This window comes from Micromesistius poutassou, assembly GCF_964030765.1.
Source record: "Micromesistius poutassou genome assembly, chromosome: 16".
Classification (NCBI taxonomy): Eukaryota; Metazoa; Chordata; class Actinopteri; order Gadiformes; family Gadidae; genus Micromesistius; species Micromesistius poutassou.
Window position 1 is genome coordinate 2,253,977 of NC_140286.1, and position 16,858 is coordinate 2,270,834.

Here is a 16,858-nt window from a genome sequence, read left to right on the forward strand (position 1 = left end):
GGACAGAGAGAGACTGGGGGGGTGGGAGTATTGGGTGGCAGCTAGTGGTGGGGCCACGGCCAATCCACAAGTGCTGAGCGAGCATTAGCGGCTGCATGTGACCTATGGCCTGCCTCCTGCGCCTAAAGCCCAAATCCTGCTCACAATAGCTTCCTGTTCCACTTGGATCTCCCCCCCTCCCCCCCCCCCCCCCCTCGTTTTTCAAACATCAGCAGGCGCTCCGGGCCCACGGGCCACTGGGGACGTCGCTGCCACGGGAGAGAGACGATGTGAGGGACAGGCCAAGGGGGAGGTACATGCTGTGCTGGGGGAGGCGGTGGGAGGAGGGGAGGAGGGGAGGGGGGTTAGAGATAGAGGGAAGGAAAGAGGGAGGGGAGAAGCTGTAGGTGGGGGGAGATTAAGAGAAAAAGAGAACGCGAGAGGAGGGAGAACGAGTGTGAGAGGGAGTGGGAGGGGAGAGGTGAGAACAAGCAGCGTGTCAGTGGGACCATTAGGCTGGTGGGTTCTCCCGCGTTCCCAGGACACGGTGCCCGGTGCTCGCACGAGGGCAAGGGGGGGGTTCAGGCGGAGAACGCAGGAGGAGGCGGGGGGGGGGGGGGAAAGGGACAAGGACACGATGCACTACGATGGAGGAGAACGGAGCGAGTCCTCCTCTGCCGTCTCACCTCGCCGGTCGGCCACCTCGCCGTTTTTTTGCTTTTTTTGGTCTTTTTTCTTTTTTTTTGGAAGAAGAAGAAGAAGAAAAGGACCACCCCACAACTAGTGGAAACGAGAAGCAGCCGCGCTCTAAATATTGCCCCCCCCCCCCCTCTCCCTCCTGGTTTTAATGGTTTGTCCCAGTTCTCTGGAGGACAGCAGGGGTCACCAGGACAGTCTGTTATGGTATGGACCACAACACCTCTGAATCAGTCGCCGGGGGTGGGGGGGGGGGGGGGGGGGGGGGGAGGGGGGAAGGAGAGGTTGGACCGGTGGTTTCAGCCCTACATGGCCACTAAAAAGGAAAGCCTTGAGCTGAATTTATGCTCAAAGTCACCTCACGGTGCAGACTGCCATACTTGGGAAGGAAGCACGGGGAGGAGAACATGTTCTGCTCGTAACTTCCTTGACGTTGGTGAAAGGTGAGAAAATGTGATGTCTTGAGATTGCCTCCTTGGTGTACATACTTCTTTATGTGCCCATATGAACATATGATAGCTATGGAATGTAAAGAAGTATGTATTCCTGGCGGGGCGCGATTCCTCACGCATGGAAAATGATGTTGGACAGAGCTGCCCTTAGACTGTGTAATGCACTGTGGAAACTGTTAATGTGCCTGTATGCGTGTGTGTGTGTGAGAGAGTAAGAGAGAGAGAGAGAGAGAGAAAATGTGAGTGGTGCAGGGCTCATACATTAGCTATACTGGCTCTGGCAGTCTTACTGCAGCAATAATCGCTGTAGGGGACTTACTGCTTTCTCAAACTGGCTGACTTGGCCGATAAAACAAATTCTCTCAATTGAGCAATGCCAAAAGCACTTGCGCAAATTGCATGGGGTGCAAATGAAAAAGACAGCAATCGAGTGTTTCAGCGAGCCCTGATTTACTGATAGCCATGTAAATTAATTGAGTGACTTCATTCGCCCACCTGCACCCGCTAAAAGGCCTGTCAATGGGCCTAGGAAATTGCCGTTAAGAACACGGCCCTCTCTTTCGTCAGTGTGTGGTTTTACTGCATTAGCACCCTTGAAATACGACCAGCTGAAACTTAGCCCCAACTTGGGCAAGTGGGGCAGTGTGACAGAGCTGCCCGTGCCTAATAATAATACTGTAATATTTTCCAATGGGCCCACACTGCTTACTTAGGTGAATCAAAGGGCGGGTGAGCTGGCCAGCAGCTCTGCCATCGTCTACGCTGGCTTTTTTTGTATTTATTACATGCAATTTATAAAAGAACAGTGGAGAGCTGCTGAGGAGGCAGTTTGTGGAGGCGTTGAGGCCGCGGCTGGCCAGTGCTGTATCATATAGCTGCTCTGTTACCTATACCGCACCCCCCCCCCCCCCCCTCCCCCTCATCACCCCCACCCCTACCCCTACCCACACCCACTCCATCGGCTGCCCCATACTCCCCTCCCTGCCTCCCCCGATTCCTGCTCCCATTGTTCACGTTTGCTACGCTTGCCAAATGCTTTGCTGTGCCGCATGGCGGTCAGATTAGGCCGTCGAGAAGTGACAATGCAGGATCAGGGTCGACTCTGGCCTGTCAGCTGATTTCCAATTGTCAACCGCTTCAAGCAAATAATGGCGACAGAACTAGGGACACAGAGAGAGGGAGAGTGTGGGGAGGCGGGGGTTGCCTATTCATATCTAGCACTTTCACCTTTTCTAATACCTTTGCTTCCCTCGCCGGCCCCACACTGGATCATGAACAGGGCCTGAATTAGCTTCAGAATTGGATCACTATTCCTTTAACCCCTCTGCGGTAGAAGCAGTAGTGTTCTCTAGGGCATTTGCAATGACTTATGTTTACTTTGTGAAATATAGGCGCAAACACTAAAAACTAATTTGATTGCGAATGTAATCTATTTTGCGTGAACAAAGCAAGCGTGGTTTATTCGATTAGCCGATTAACTTTTTTTTTTTTACAATTTGCATTTATATCCGTTAGTCTAGCATTGTTAAATTCTGCAATGCAGACTAATTAAGATCCTAACTGTTATTAATCTCTGTTTAACTACATGACGTCTCGAGGGGGACGGGATAGTTTGCTAATAGACAATGTTCTACGAGGGTGGCCGTATCCTGAGAGGCCGGCACAGCGTACTTAAAAAAAAATCTGCGTCACACCCTGTGCAATGTAGAGACCGCAAGCCTTTATATACACAAAGTGTTCCTGTGGGCTCCCTCATTTCTTTTAAAAAACAAAACACTTGATTTAAATTAGATTAATATTCTGAGTATGGCGTCACAACCGATTCCATTTTATGTGGAGGATGTAAAGCGGACGGGAGATTCTTAACTGCATTTCTATTTCACTGGCATCTAGGGACCAGATAAAATAAATGAAAGCAGGCGACCACAGAAATTAGGGTTTGCAGCGCACTCGTCCCGTATTCCATTTTTTGCTTCAGTTAAGTCATATTTGATGCATGAACACTAAAATGGAGGGAGCACTGTGGGTTTTAGAAGGGTTGAAGATGGAGGGCTTACTACAGACAGACCTTGAATCAAATATTAACAGACAGCAAAACCATTTCTGAGCCCAGGCTTTTACTAAACGGTCGCTCGACGAATTTAAATTAACCAAACCCAAAATAAATAAAATCGAAACGTTCCTAAAAGACAATTGTGCGATATATTAGATGCTCCTAATTAGAAAGATAATTGCGTCTCTTTAACAGATATCCCACAAACACAAAAAACTGCCTCGGAATAGGTTTTTACGCATTCTAATCCCCGTTTCAGGCACACTCAGGTCACGTCTCTGTTTGTCTGCCTTGCTCCTCTCATGCCATTCATTCAGGTATGGCCTGCTCTATCAGCGCTGCTTTGTCAGGCCCAGGGCGCATGGCTTGTATTGACCGGCCCTGCCCAGCCCCAGGAGTGGCGGTGACCCGCTTGTCTGATTGACACCCACAGCAGATGCTGACATTATCAAATGCTCGGCGCCTGTCGCGCCTCCTCGCTTCTCTGCCCTGTTATGGCCAGTGAACGAAGCCAGAGCCCTGGCCACCTGACGTGGTGAAGTGGTCGGGGGGCATGTGGGTTTGGGCGTGTGCGTGTGTGTGTGTGTGTGTGTGTGTGTGTGTGTGTGTGAGAGAGCGCGTTGGAGTGTATGTCACAAATAGACCTGCGCCTGGCGTGCCATATCAAGCTGGCCCTGTGCTGACCTCCATCATGTCTACAAGCAGCTCAGTCTATCCTTCAGCTGTCGTTGGTCAGTCAGAGCTCATGGACAGGAGAGGAATGGGGGTGGGGCTGGGAAGAAGCATAGTCAATAAATGTAAGAGCTGACTAGGCTTCAACTGCCGTGTGCAAAATGCTCCCAGTGAACCTTTAGCATTGATTAAAGAAGCCCACAAAAGAAAAAAGACCCACGCAATGCAGCTGAGCGCTCCGACCGTGGGGTGGGTTTTTTCAGAGCCTTCTGCCCTCCGTCAGTGTCATAGTGTGCCATCTGAAACATCTCGTCTCTGGGACTTAATTGACGGTTCCAAATTAATGTTGTGACTTAGCACCCGAGGGTACCGTTTCAGGAGCGCTGCGGAGAAGCAGTGTGTAAGCGAGTGATCCTATGTGTGCGTGTTTGTCTATTGGCCATCCCAGTGACCAAGGCAGCAGTATGTTGATGGCAGGGCCCATCTGTCAGAGCCTGTAATTGCTACATGACTCCGGGACATTTGACTCAAGTGCACCGCCACAGATTATTATTATCCTTTTCTCGGGCAACTATTTTTCTCCCTATCTAGAAAGTTGTGGGGGGTGCTGGTTAAACTTACAAGATAGCAATGAGGATAAATAGATTGGCTGGAAGGCAGAGGGAGTAAGAAGTTTGAAAGGTTGACTGAGTGCTGTGTGTGTGTGTGTGTGTGTGTGTGTGTGTGTGTGTGTGTGTGTGTGTGTGTGTGTGTGTGTGTGTGTGTGTGTGTGTGTGTGTGTGGCATGCTATATGTAAGTACACGTCAGACAGATTGAAAGTGAGCAGAAAAAAAGATGGATGGGGCTGTCTGAGTGTAAACGTGAAGCCTGTCGACTATGGTTTTGAAAAGTGCGGCTAAAGATGCAGCCACTCCTTTTTCATTTTGCACGGTGAGTTTCTATGCAGACTGCTGGTAAGACAACTATCTATAGGCCCGGCTGTATCGCTAGAACGCTTTACCACCAAGTTCCCGCACCTGTCCCCGGAAAGTGTGATCCACAATGCTTTGCTAAAGCTGGTAAAATGGAACCAAATCACCTCTTGAATGGATTTGGTCCCCTTCAACCAGCTGTAGCTATGCTTTGATGACTACAGGAGCTCCCTGATGCCGAGTGCTCTTAAATGTTACAATTAGCCCTCTAACCACCTTCAAGACGGCCAGAGCGCCGCCGCAGGGCACCATCTGAATCATATGTGAGTGTTGTATTGATTCCCTCCACGTGTCTCATGTAAAACCTGTGTCTTAATAAATGAGAAAAATAAAAATAACTAATCCCACCCTGAAGACCATTTTCAGTACGGCTCACTTTTTTCTTTTCGAGCGTCACATTTCTTTACCGTCTCTAAAATAGCAGGGGAGTGAAGGCATGCTTACCGCATGCACCAATTCAGGACGCGCAGCCCTCCACATGCCAGCGTGTGAATGTGCAACTTAAGACAACTCAACATAACTAACTGTCACTGGCTGATAAGAGTCAATTACACTGTAGGGGGATTTGAGGGATAAGTTGAAGCTGGAAAGGTATATTGCCGAAATAGCACAGTTAGAGTACAATAACACTGTAAAGAGTAGATCTAAAGCAGAATTAGGAGTGTTGAAACGAGACAATGGAGGTTGTTCACACACACACACACTCACACACACATTATGGTCCACACTGCCCCAGAGTGTCCTGTACGGAGACTGGACCTGGAGGAGGAGATTAGAGCCAGATGCTCCAGAGGACAGCAGCTGAATGCACAAATCACAGGAGCACACTTCTTTCTCTAGCTTACACACACACAGACAAACAAACACCGGCACGCACACAGAAAGCTAGTGCCGCAGTGTATGCAGACAGATCAAACCGAACTCAGAACATGCAGTGTCCCCTGCCCTTTTGTTTCGTCTTCATCCCTCTCCCTCCCTCCCGCTCTCTCTCCCACTACTCTCAATTTGTCTAATTTGGCTGACAATTAAGCGTGTGTCAAATTGACCTTGGGGAGAGGTACAGTGCAGGAAGGGGGTTTTACAGGTACTGAGTAACTGACGAGTAGCTGACGAGTGAAATAAAGGAACAACCAGAAAGCGAGGGTTAGACTGCAGATACTGCAGTTCTCTAGAATGAGCTGGAGCCAGGGCTCGACGTAGTTCCCAGCATTCACACATTTTCTGTGTATGTAGGAAAATTGACAATACATGTTTTTTTTTCTAATACAAACTAATAACACAGCCTTACTTGGCATGCATACTATTACACAGTGGCACAGTGAGCATTGAACTAAATCCCTGAAATATCAAATGATAATATTCTAAAAACACTTTTTTAATATAATAAACAGTTTATGCCATGGTACAATCCACATGTCCAGTGTGACCGGGGCAATCAACCACAATTGCGGCAAAACTGAGTAGACCTCATCCAGATCAGCTTAATCTGAACATGACGGGAGGGAGGGGTTACGGGGTAGAGGGATGTGGCGATAAACTCCTAATTCCACAAAAACCCATGGCGGAGAGCAGAAATGCAGACGGGGGCCAGAAGAACGCAAACATTCAGCCCGTTTCCACACAGTCGTCTCTCCACAGGCCCAGAACACCATTTCCCCAACTCATTATCAACCCAGTTACGAGGGCTGCCATCACAGTGCTGCCTGTTTGTTCCGGCAGAGCAAACCATTACAGTGGGAACACTCATTGGCATTTGCAACGGACCTGAATGCGCTGAGGTTACTGTACTTCAGGTGCGGTAATGGGTGACCGGGGCCATCCTCATACGTCGACATGTTAAACAAGACCGGGGTCTGTGTTTAAGAGGGTAGAAAACGTGGAGGATGGGACAGCATGTAAAAAAAAAAAAAGAGAAACGAGGCAGAGGCAGCCACTGCAGCGCGTGTTTGGAGACCCTTTATGAGTCATGGGCTATTAATCGTACTGTTTACAGTGTCGTAGCAGCCACTGGCCAGGAGTGGTCCGAGGGAAGAGACGCGGAGATGAACCAGGCTCCCCTCAGGAGGCGGGAGGCGCAGTGAACACACGCAGGCAGCATTCCCATCATGGCTGACCGAGGAGGAGCCTCCGCACTACGTGGGACCATTCGTTCTCTCACTCCTCTTTCCCAACCCCCCCCCCACTTCACCAGCGTTTGTAGAACATAACAAGGTCTAATTTATGAGGAATTGCATTTACACACGGCGTAATTCACCGCGTATGCGTGCGCGAGAGTAATGAAGGGGGTTGATGTATAGCCGGGCGCCCAGATTACCGGGCCCAGGCGGAGGGGAGTTGATTTGTCTCGGTATCAGAGTCTGAACATGGGCAGACTCATCCGTCACCTCTAGGGTCCTCTCCAGTGTCTGCTGGTGGGGATGTTTTTTTTTTTTTTTACACACACGCGCCACTGAGAAAGCTCCCTCCATGCTTACAAACACACAACCGTAGAAACACTGGCTTTGCCTGGTGGCTAAACATACGAATGCAGACAAGCGTTGGATGATGAACAGCACTTTCAGCACTTCCAGAAGATCAAGTGGAGCCGTGGAAACAGGGTCACGGGGAGGTAGCTGCCATATTTTCTCTTATCGGGCCGCTTTTTCATTCTCCTGATTGGAGACATCGGACCAGCTATGAATAAAGGGGCATGTTCTGAACTGTGGTCCCGTAGCACTCTCCCCGTAACTCTATTTAAAAACAACGATAAGTGGTGACAACCTCAACCTCATCAACCGGGAACTTATGGAAACGCTGCAAACATAACATCTCTGCCACGGCCCTCATCCTCACAGCCCCCTCCATCTTGAGAGTTGTTCCAGACAGAGCTTAGGTTACATTTCAGTTGATTTGATGACACCAACGCTTGCAGTCACAAGTGCAACAGAAAGCCCTGCCAGCAAGGGAGGCCATACCCTCTATTTGGAGAATAAATCAGCTGAAATGCAATTATAGACAGCTAAACTTTCATACTCCTCCTGTGTAGGGGGCGGGTTTACTAGACCATACAAATGATAACAAATTGGTGCATAATTAAAAGCTAATATCTACTTCTTTAGCGAAAACTATAATTTAAAAAATATACATCAGGGAACGTTTTTTTGCACCATTGTTAAATGATCTGTCTCCGGGCAGCCAGGCCACTACAGAGGGAGGGAGGACAGGCCAGGTGGGGTATGACTGCTCCAACCCATTCATCAGGCCGTCATAGTGACTTATGTAGAACACTGCTGTTGCTGTGTCTAAATGGAGAACATTTGGTCTGCGGATTAAATAATACTGTGCCGAGTCTCATTTTATTAAAGTGTCATTGTGTCTTACAAAATGAATCCAATAGGATTAGCGTTGAGAATTGATGAAGCACTGAAGCAATAAACCTGCAACTGATAAAGAGAAGCGGTATCAACTAGACATGTCGCCTCATGTGCATTTTCTGCAAATGCGTGTGTGAGCCAACTCGTCGTGTGTGCAATATTCCGAGTTTCAAGCCCTGGGCCGCTTTGAAGCGGACTAGTTTGAATTGATTGAATAATATGGCTGATCGTTTTTGTTTGATCACGAGTGATAGCGCCCCCTGTCGACGAAGGGGTGTTTTGGAGATCTGCTGATGCGCTGTTTCTGTATGGGTACCAACTTTGATAACTCTGCTTTTTTCCCCTTTAGAATGTATTTTCCCCATTGCCTTGCATTAAAAAAACTAGCTCGCTGAGCACCTGCAACAGTGGTAATTTGAAATTGACCCTTTGAGGTAACTTTTTTAGCTAGGTCAAGCTTTGCAGATTTAATTTGACAACTCCCAGGTCTTCAGGTTTGGAGTGGTTAATTTTAGCGTTTTTGCCACATTAAATGTCCAATTAATTAAAATAAAAGTATGTACAATTTCTAAAATCTTAGGAATGGTGCACTGCACAGATATATTTGCAATTCTTTGCAGTGGGCTAGGTGTTTCTACCAGCAACACTGTAGGAGGAGAAAATTACAGAAAATTAGGCGGAAAAAATTATTATAAAAAGAAACATGATAACAATAATGTGGCTTGCTTTGCAACCACACTAATAAAATCTTAACGACGCCCAGTCCTACACAATAGTGAGGCTCCCATTTTAATGGATAAATAAGGCCAGTTATTTCCCAGGGATCCACAGGAGGCCTCTGCCTCAGCTCCATGTTGTGGAGGGTTACAGTCATCGTCATGACACCAGGGGGGGCTTTTCAGGAACAGGCCTCCACAGATGGACTTGCGGCAAACACTCAATCAACACAACTGCCTCTGGTACCGAAACACCCACCAGCACAGGCATTTTCACTCCAACCCAGGGAGAGATTTCCAGGGCTGAGGCCTGGCATAGACGACCTTCCCTGCAATATCGGATGTGGGGTGAGCTCAAGTGTAAAATAAAAGTAAATGGACCCGATTGGACGAGAAGACATACATCTTCGTTCCTTGTGAAGGCAGAAGTGCGGAGCCACACAAACACACAGCCGCACAACACACACACACACACACACAACTTGTGAACAGTGAATCCAAAACCATAACTTTTCACCTCCAAGTTAATAACAGCCAGAGGAAGGTGAGGTCACACACAAAAAGGTGCAAGGGAACCCCTGCGGCTGACCAGCCCCATACCTCCTTTTAACACCAGAACACGGCTGTGCCCTTGATGTACCAGCAACCAGTACAAGAGCATTAGGCCTCATATAAAACTGTAACCCAATGGATTTATCATCCGGCTTTCATGTTATTACCAGTTGGCAAAATGTAATAAAAAAAAAAAGAAGTAAGAAATATATATATAAATATATATATATAAAAATATATAAATGCTATGTCACAGTGCTATGAAAAATGACTCCAATGCATTTCCGGGTGCCCGGTAGGAAATAGAATGTCAGAAGCAGGCTGATTGCGGCCCAGATTATTGTCTAACAGGCTATCTATCAGGGAGCCGCTTGGTCATAGGGGGCCCCACCGACAGGCCGGGCGCTGTGCTGGGGCTCGCGGTGCTGCGATGGTGCCGGCTTCAACAGGGCTTTAAGAACCCGATTGCATTTGTCATGGAGCCAACCCTTGTGCCAACAACGATAGAATGACAATATCTGTCCCCTTGGCCCGGGACAAAATACAGAAATCACTCATGCATGTGTGCTAACACAGTCAATCCACCGCAGCAAGAGAGAGGAAAGCTATTGACACGGATACAAAGAACAGGTCCTGACACTAGAACAACACATAAGTACGTCACCTTAAACACACACTGGGCCATCCTTAATACTTTTATAACAGAGACCAAAATAAACCAAGCAGCGCTGGGAGGAACGGTGGCCAGGTGGAACCAGAAATAGCCATGGCCAAGGACGAGCCAGGGCTGCTGCTAGGCAGGGCTGCTGCTAGCTAGGCAGGGCTGCTGTTAGCCAGGGCTGCTGTTAGCCAGGGCTGCTGCTGGAGGCTCGCCACAGCTAGCTCGCAGTGCCAAATAAAATCAAAAACAGCATCCGCCATAACAGTAAAAGATACAATAATGAACTTCATGGGCTATTAACTACATGGGAAAAACACTATTTGACAGATGCTTTGAGGATCTCAAAGGTAGCATTATTTCAATTTCAATCTATACCAGCTGTTGTAGCATGGATGCTATGCTATAGCCTGTAGGGAAACATCCAACCCTGTTGAATGTGAGCTTCAGCGGAAAAACTTTCTAAAACAATTTAAAAACGGATGCCGCAACAACACTAATAAGAAGAGATTATAATGTAATGTGTGTGCGCATGTGTGTGTGTGAATTCCCTTGCGTGCACCGTCAACTTATTTAGTTTCAGTGCTGGGTTAATTGGGCCTGGTTGAATTCACCACTGCCATCCACTGTCCCATTGTGTATAGGAATTTCACACATGGTAGGATAGATCGTTCCCATTTCTGGTATAAATATATATTTCAGGGCATTCGATTTTTTTCGTCAAATGAGGAAGAGAAGGGTGGGCGGTGTGATTGAGTCTGGCGGGAGATAGAAATCACTTAATCTAGCCAGTCTAGCGGTGTGTGATTTTCTTCTTAAACTAAATGAGTGGGCCATAAAGAACTGCTGGCCTGCCTCAGAGCAGCGTTTATAGCCAGGGCAGTTAGGACTTCTCTGTAGTTTAAACCGGAGGAACGCTGCTTCCAAAGAGTAGCCACAAGCCATTTTTAGGTGTGCCAGATATAGATCCCGCCGAGTCAGGGCTGTTCTTGTGGTACCTGGGATTCCCTCGCAGGGCGGCGTGGTGCAGGGCGTTGAACCCGTTGTTGTTCGTGATGGTGACGTCAGCGCTGGCCTCCAGCAACACCGACAGCATGTCGTCCCGCTTCTTGCTGATGGCGTCGTGCAGGGGCGTGTCTCCTTCCGAATCCTGCAGGTGGAGAACACCATCAGAACGTGACTCACTCAAGTGATCGAGGGGAAACGTCGACTTCCGAGGGTACGGTTGGAGCGGAGACAGAGACCTTAAAAGTTTACATATTATACCACCAGGTGTGAGTGTGATTAGCCATTACAAGCCGTTTTGAAAATCTGCCTCTTCTGACATCACAAGTGGGCGTGTCCACCTTGATGCATGACGGATAGATGAGCAACGTTTGCTACAGTCCACTGGGTAGGCTGGTAGACTGATTTATCCAGCATACATCTAGGTGGACAGTACGCCCACTTGTGATGTCAGAAGAGGTCGATTTTCAAAACGGCTTGTAACGGCTAATCACACACACACCTGGTGGTATTATATGTCCCCTTTAATGGGTGAGGAGATCATACCTGAAGGCTGGGGTGACAGCCAAAGTCCAGCAGGGTTTTGACCACCTGGAGGTGGCCCTTGTTGACAGCAATGTGCAGGGGCGTCTGCCTGCGCTTGTTCCTGGCATTCAGGTCTGCACCGCCCCGCTGCAAGACCTCGATGACCGAGCCCTCGTCCCCGAAGGCTGCGTGATGGACGGCGCGGTCTCCGTCTTTGTCCTGGGCACAAGATTAAGATGCACGACTTTAGGATTCACACTTTTCTTGATTTCCCCTCCTGTGCAATTGTATTGTTCCTCTTTAAAGACCAGGATATTTGTGATCACATGAATACTGGCTTCATCTCTGTGTTTTCCATATTCCGCGGGAGGGGTGCAAACGAGTACTTGTCAAGCAAACCATAAACGATTACAAAAAAATTGTAATTAAAAATCATTTACATCCTTGGTCATTTTCCCCCCGACATCTCATGAATACATTTATTATTATGTTCATATTTATTTTGGGGAAATTTAAAGAAAAATTACTATATAAATAAAATTGTATGAAATAAAGCAGTCGCTGTGGCATATTTTTGTGGAGACTAAAATAGGTTAGTCGGGCAACGTTTACCGCTAGCCGTTTATGGTATTTAAAAGTCATTGATATTTATTTTTTAAGTTACATATATATATATATATATATATATATATATATATATATATAATAAGTGTATCCTGCTAGCTCTCCATTGGTCAAGGGCAGGAAAAACTACTACTAAAATCTATCCAGTGGAGCACAAGTGTGGACACAAACGAGTACACGAGGACCACCTATTACTATTATTTTTATATACTGTATATACTGTACATCTTTCTTGCATCCCTTTTCCGTGTTATATTGATGAATAGACTTAATTACAACCCATAACAGTATGCAATAGGCATGGACTTTCTTCTTATCCTATCCCGGTCAAGTATCTCACAGCGGCAATGTTAGCTAACAAACTGTAAACATGCTGTGGTTTGACTCCTGGGTTGGTCCACGCTCGAAGGGAGGGTAAATACAGAAACGGACACAAGCCGTTTGTATCCAACCAGAGGTACAACGTGTGTACAGCACTGTGTCCAACTCAAAATCTGGAGTTGTACACAGTCCCTCGGATTTCTGGGCCGAAAACAAGTCAGCGTGTGCACAAGGGATTTATCTCAATGTAGCTCTAGTGACTAGTAGTGGTAGTAGCAGGGCGAGGATTTTTAGCAAGGCGTGAAGGTGAAAGCCGAAAGAAAAAAAATGGGTCTCAGTCAGACCTCGGCTTCCAGGTCCACGTTGTGCTTGAGCAACAGCTTGAGCACGTCGACATGACCGTTTTGACTGGCTGCCTGCATGGCCGTGTGTCCAGCACACTGCCCGTTCACCTGCAAAATGAGAAAACAACAGTGAGGAGATGTGTGTGTGTGTGTGCTCGTGCGCCTGTTTGTCTGTGATATGCTGCATGATTCCATCTATACTACTATCTGTTCACTTGGAACCATACCGCATTAGGGGAGTGTATGTGTTTGAAGTCTACGTGTGTGTGTGTGTGTGTGTGTGTGTGTGTGTGTGTGTGTGTGTGTGTGTGTGTACACACTTGGGCTTCATCACAGACAGCAGCACTGCAATAATTCAGTGCATAAATATTAATGTGGACTCCTTTGGGAGTCTCAAGATGTCTCTTGTCCTGGCAGGCGGATCCCTTGGCCGAGCACAGTGCGCTCAGCTTTAAGCAAATAATTCCACTGAAAGGCGGTAGGGCACCTGGCCAGCCTTCACCACAATGACACACACACACACACACACACACACACACACACACACACACACACACACACACACACACACACACACACACACACACACACACACACACACACACACACACACACACACTCTCTCTCTCTCTGAGTAAAGACAGTACTGCAAAGCATTCAGGGTTGCTTGATCTAACCAGCTTTCAGGAACTTTACAGAGCCAAGGCCTTGTGTCTCTTACAAATGATACCATTTACACACACTTGCACGCATGAACACACACAAGCATAGAACTGCTCTGCAGCCATTCATATCAGCCAACACTGGTTCAGCCACTGCATCATTACATCATGTATGATACTAGTAGCAACTGTTTGGGCGGGGTCTGGAAAAAAACAAGGTCTGAAAAGCCATTCAATCAGGAAAAGCTTATAATTTATTAACTGTAAGGAGACCCTGGTATATTCATTGGTAGTTATTGATAGCAAAAGAAAATATCCAGTTTTGCGTACTGGTTTGAAAAAGGCCACTGGCACGAGTCTAGCCCCCGACAGGACAGAGTTGTGTGGCTGGATGGGGAGATCTCAGGTTTATGTTGAGACTAACTGCCGCGTGCTGCAGTAAACACAATAGCTCTGGGTTCTCCTCCGGGCACAGACCTTATGCTTCTTAGAGTAACAGAGGATCACATGGGCCTCTCCTAGGAATCTTCCTTCATCTTAACTAGAGAACTAAAAAGTGAAGGCCATTCAGCTACCAATACTATTTGAGACTAAGTATATGCAAATGTAAACATCTGCAGGGAAGGGGGGTACGCTATCTGAGTGCAGTCTAAGCATGAATCTAACTACAACAGTTTGTGGTTGTAGGACCATGCTCAGACCAATGAGCTGTGAATTAGCATGAAAAATAAAGGATATTTATGCTCCATTTTTCGCACCACTTAATAAAACTGAATATGAATTAAAATGCAACTTGCCTTGGGCCATATTATGCAAAATCATCTCAGTCACAACATTCCACCGTAAACCTCAGAATAAAAAGATGTTAATTCAGCCCACCTAAAGGGCCGGTGGCCAACTCCCCCACCAAACCCATCAGACAAAGCGCCCAACCGATTACGCCGTAAACGGCGAGTGCACTCACATCCACGTCAGGCCTCATGAGGATGTCCTCCACCTTGGCCAGGTCTCCGTTGGCCGCCGCCTTCACCAGCTCCTCGTTGATGTCGCCCGACTCCTGCGTCTCAAACAGCTTCTTCAGCAGCTGGGACAGGCGCTCTGCGACACACAACAAGGTCCGGACCGCCCGTCAGAACTAGATCAGACATACATCGAGCGCGACCGGCACCGAGGCCACGGGGTTTCAGGGGTCAAAGCATCGGAGGGAAAGGGAAAGGCGTGCGCGTGAACCTACCTCCCGAAGCGTTGGTGACAGCGGCACCGGAGGGGGCCACCTTGGTGACAGCGGCAGGGTTGTATGTCCACGAGGTGCCGCAGACCTCCACCTTCAGGTCGCTGTCAGAGTAGATCTGCTGCACGCGGCCCACCTTGCCCAGCGTCTGTCAGGGAGTGGGCCGGCGCCTCATTAGCATACGGACGTGAACAACTTATCTCCGGGCTGTGCATGTGTCGTTGGTGTGTCTGCGTGAGTGAGTCGGTGGGTGGGCGAGCGGGCGAGTAAGAGACTGGGGACTGGGAGAATGTGAAGAGGACAGATAAAGGATATAAATAAGAGAGGATGAAATCCAAGTGGTTTTAGAAATACAATTGTGCCACCAGCTGAAATGAAAAAAAGAGTAGAGAAGGAAATAAAAGTGGCAGGCGAAATATGATCACGGAATATTTTAAAGTTTAGCGCTCATTATTCATTCACCGGTTGTTTGATTGATACAGAAAGGGAGGATGAGCACAGGAAAGACCCAGAGGAAGAGGGATAGATGGAGAGAGGGAGGGCGATAAAGAGAGAGGGAGAGAGGAGAGGAAAAGCCCATTCTATTAGCAAGGCGATTATTCATCTATACAGCCACCCTCTCCAGGGTTTCTAAGGACACACCCGAAACGCTTTCCAATTCTAAAACCATATCACCCAGAGCTGGACGGAGCATGAGAGAGAGAGAGAAAGAGAGAGAGAGAGAAAGAGAGAGAGACAGATGCACGCAGAGTCTTGGGCTGTCCTGGAGGATGCCATCAATAACGGACTGCTGCAGTGGCGGAAACGGCGGGCTGGGAGGTGGTTTGCTGTGGTTAGTGATCAAAGCTACAGACCGTCCCCAGGTTTTCAGGCTCATTAGCCGCTGAAGGGGGCTTTGGCAGGGACAAGTGGCGTGCCGGAGTAGACGTTGTTACATAACCCCAGGAGCAACCATTTACAATACTTCATAAGCGAGGGGACAACAATAGAGTCTTTAGGCGAAACAAGACAATTGGGGTCAAAAAGTGGAATGGCCGTTAAGTCATTATAACCATCCTATAAATGTAAGATGGCCGCCGGTGGTGCGTCTTTAGACCAGAGACACTGCATCATCAATCTGATATTCATCACAGGAGACAAGACATCCAGTAACTAGAGTGTGCCGGCATAGACAGACAATTTTCAAGAAAGTGAGAATCAATTTGCGGGAATTGATGAATGTTTTTCATGCGGCACAATCGCTCATGCCACCGAAGTCAAAGTGAGGTAGGAATTAAAAAACCTTTACTTTAATACTGAAATAAGTGGGGGAGATTGATTCTGTCAAACTCGTGATGAATCAAAATGCACATTATCCCTGTCCAGAGTAGTCGAGCGATAAAGTCCCCAGCCCCATCTTTCATTCTGGAGCCTTGAAGATTGAATCCTGCTCTCTGGCGCTATTCTTTTGTATTCCTTTCTATTTTTATATTCCCGGTACCCTTCTTTTTTGGGGGGGCGAATGACATAGGTCTTTCGCCCCGGCCGTGACATATTTAGATTCAGTAAGGGGAACATTCTGACGGTGAGGGCCCCTGCAGCCGGTGAAACGAGGCGGACGCGTGGGGGGGGGGGGCGGTCGGGTGTCCCTTACCGGCAGCATGGCTTCTGCCCACTCGCCGTGTCCCCGCTGCAGCAGCTTGATGCGGTCGATGTCGTAGCAGATCTGGACCAGGTCGCCCACCAGGAACTGGCAGCTGCCACCCTCGGCGCCGGCCGCGACCTCGCCGCTGCGCACCACGTTGGCCTTGGTCAGCACCGCCGGGTTGAACGTCCACCTGAACACAGGGGGCGGACACGGCTGCTTACAGCCTCCTGCTTGTCTGCTTACTTTAAACCTGCACTATGTACGTCTTCCCATCAGCGGCCTCTAGTGGCTACAGTTATGGCGACATCAATCGCCTGTCATCTGAGGTTTTCCCACATGAGGGCATAAACGTTGGGCAGAATAAAATGTGTCATAAAGAAAGAGTTCCTGTATGGATTGATTGGACGGGTGCATGC

At 48.0% G+C, this 16,858-nt stretch overlaps 1 protein-coding gene across 2 annotated transcripts in view; it reads right to left on the reverse strand.

Annotated features, from left to right (window-relative positions):
• The window catches only part of mib1 (MIB E3 ubiquitin protein ligase 1), a 53,095-nt gene that overhangs the window by 25,049 nt on the left and 11,188 nt on the right, over nt 1-16,858 (reverse strand). For both annotated transcript variants that reach the window (XM_084480627.1, XM_084480626.1), the window contains exons 7-12: nt 16,449-16,632; nt 14,819-14,963; nt 14,549-14,682; nt 12,923-13,030; nt 11,655-11,852; nt 11,102-11,253 (exon numbers count right to left, since the gene is read on the reverse strand). In XM_084480627.1, the coding sequence (XP_084336753.1) occupies nt 11,102-11,253; nt 11,655-11,852; nt 12,923-13,030; nt 14,549-14,682; nt 14,819-14,963; nt 16,449-16,632 (921 nt within the window). The remainder of the gene's footprint in view (nt 1-11,101; nt 11,254-11,654; nt 11,853-12,922; nt 13,031-14,548; nt 14,683-14,818; nt 14,964-16,448; nt 16,633-16,858) is intronic.